This window comes from Emiliania huxleyi, assembly GCF_000372725.1.
Source record: "Emiliania huxleyi CCMP1516 unplaced genomic scaffold EMIHUscaffold_9, whole genome shotgun sequence".
NCBI lineage: Eukaryota > Haptophyta > Isochrysidales > Noelaerhabdaceae > Emiliania > Emiliania huxleyi.
Window position 1 is genome coordinate 718,277 of NW_005195301.1, and position 2,592 is coordinate 720,868.

Genomic DNA, 2,592 nt, shown 5'->3' on the forward strand with positions numbered 1-2,592 from the left:
GAGGCCGAGCTTGCGGTTGGCGCGCTCCACCATCTCCGCCTCGTAAGTGTTGCGCGTCACGAGGCGAAAGACCTTGACGCGCTTGGTCTGCCCGATCCGGTGCGAGCGGGCCATCGCCTGCACGTCGTTCTGCGGGTTCCAGTCCGAGTCCATCAGGATGCAGGTGTCGGCGGCGGTCAGGTTGATGCCGAGCCCGCCCGCGCGCGTCGAGAGGAGGAAGATAAAGGTGTCCGAGTCGGGGCGGCAGAAGCGGTCGATGGCGGCCTGGCGAAGGTCGCCGCGGATCGTCCCGTCGAGCCGCTCGTGCGAGTAGCGCCGCTCGAGCAGGTAGTCCGAGAGGATGTCGAGCATGCGCACCTGTGCGTTGGGGGAGGGGGAGGGGGGGGGGGGGGGGGGCTCGCGCGGCCTCGGGGGCGTTGATATCTCCGGGGTGATCTCGCGCGATCTCGGGGTGAGGCAGCCAGAGAGGAGGTGAGCATGCGCACGCCAGCAGGGAGTGTGCAGCCCACAACAATGTTGGGCAACGATTCACGGTCGGGTGGCGGCGTGAGCGGAGACAGCATCTCATCTCCCACCATCTGCGAAAAGATCAGCACGCGGTGCCCCTCGCGCCGCAGCTTGGGCAGAAGCTTGTCGAGGAGCACACACTTGCCCGACGCGGCGAGGAACTCGTTGACCGCCGCTGCGCCGCCGCCGTCCGAGGAGGCCGCCTCCCCCTCCGCCGCGCGCAACTGGTCCGACGCGTGCGCCTCGACGCCCTTGATCAAGTAGGGGTGGTTGCAGCACTTGCGCAGCTCCATCTGCAAGTTGACCAGCGAGGGTAGCGCCGCGCCGGTGACGCCGCCGACGAGGAGCTCGCGCTCGCCCTCGAGGATGGCGCGGTAGGTCCGCTTCTGGAAGAGCGTCATCTCGACCCACACGATGGTCTCCTCGAGCGGCGTGAGCGACTTCTCGACGTCATTCTTCTGCCGGCGCAGCAGGTACGGCCGGATGCGAGTGTTGAGCCGCTCGACCTGCGCCGCGTCGGTGAGCGTGCCAAACTCCTCCAGAAAGGCGGGCAGCGAGGGGAAGAGGTCGGGGTCGAGGAAGGTGAGCAGCGCCCACAGCTCCGTCGTGTTGTTTTGCAGCGGCGTGCCGGAGAGCAGGTGCATGTGCTCCACGCGCAGCGCGCGCAGGTCCGTGGCGAGGGCCGAGTCGCGGTTCTTGAGGCGGTGCGCCTCGTCGATGACCATGTAGCGCCACGGCACCGCCTTGAGCAAGGAGAGGTCCTGCTTGATCACCTCGTACGACGTGACCAGGGCGTGGAACTTGTACAGCGCGGGCTCGTGCTCGTCCCTCGAGTCTTTGGAGCCGGCTGCGCCGCCGTCTGCAAAGCGCCACTCGTGCGTCCGGAGCACCTCGCGCGACTCGGCTGTGCCGTGGTAGACGACTGCGTTCATCTCGGTCCACTCGTCAAACTCTCGCTTCCAGTGCGCGAGCGTCGAGAGCGGCGCGACGACGAGGAACGGCCCGCGTACGTGCTCGTGTGTCCACAGGTGGTGCAGCGTGGAGATGGACTGGATGGTCTTGCCCAGCCCCATCTCGTCGGCGAGCATCACAGAGCGGCGCGCGTACCACGAGAAGAGCAGCCAGTTCAGCCCCTCGAGCTGGTACGGCCGGAGCCGGCGGCCGTCCTTGAAGACCGGCGACTCCGTCAGCTTGACGAAGGCGGAGCGCGGCGGCCGGGAGCGCGTCGTCGCGACGCGCAGCTCGCGCGGCGGCGGCGGCTGCTCGCGCGCCTGCCACGCGAGGATAGCCCGCTGCTCCTCGAGGAGAGTGCGAGGGCCCTCCCACGTGCAGCTCGCATAAGGCAGCCCGCGCCACTTGACCAGGAAGCGCGGCGGCGCCTCATCGGCCGCCTCGCTCGCAACGATGCGCTCGACGAGGTTGAAGTCGGCGTTGTAGCCGAGCTCGTCGTCCTTGGCGCCCGCCGCCGCATCGTCGCCGTCCAGGCCCCACGTGTTTTCCACCGCTTCCCCACTCGAGTGCGCCCGCACCCACCGCTGCACGCGCTGCTTGTTCGAGTGCTCCGCCTCCAGCGCGGCGCGCGGAACCCACTGGCAGTGCACGTGGGCGAGCCCCTTCCACTTGACGAGCAGCTCGTCGTGTCGCGCGGGCGGCGGCTCCGCCGCGTCGGGCGGCACGCCGGCCGCGGGCACCGCGCCGGCAGCCGGCTTGCACTCTCGCGAGAGGAAGATCTTGTCGATCGGCGGCGCGGGCTCTCCCGGCGTCCACGCACCCGGCGGGTCGGGCGCTGGCTGCGCGGCCGGGCTCCAACCCCACTCGTCCGAGTCGTCTACCCACGCGCCGTCCGCCTCGTCAAAGCCATCGAAGCAGGCGTACAGCCGGCCGGGCTCTGTCCACGTCACGACGCCGAGGTACGGTACCGCGGGGGCGCCCTCATCCTCCTGGTACTTGACGGTGAGGCGCCGGCCGACGAGCGCGCCCGGCTTGCCGCCCTTGAGATCCATGCGAGCGCCCCCCGGGACGGTAGCGCGCGCCTTGCGCTTTGTCATCCAACGAAAGCGCGGTGGCAGTACAGCGCGAGCAGCG

General features: G+C 69.6%; 1 protein-coding gene across 1 annotated transcript; it reads right to left on the reverse strand.

Moving 5' to 3' along the window:
• Positions 1–2,592, reverse strand: EMIHUDRAFT_426234 (hypothetical protein; the record flags this gene model as incomplete). The annotated part of the gene is made up of 3 exons (XM_005757758.1): positions 756–2,592; positions 576–668; positions 1–357 (listed from the first exon to the last, which is right to left on the reverse strand). Coding segments are annotated over exons 1-3 (2,250 nt in total), but the record flags the coding sequence as incomplete, so codon positions are not given.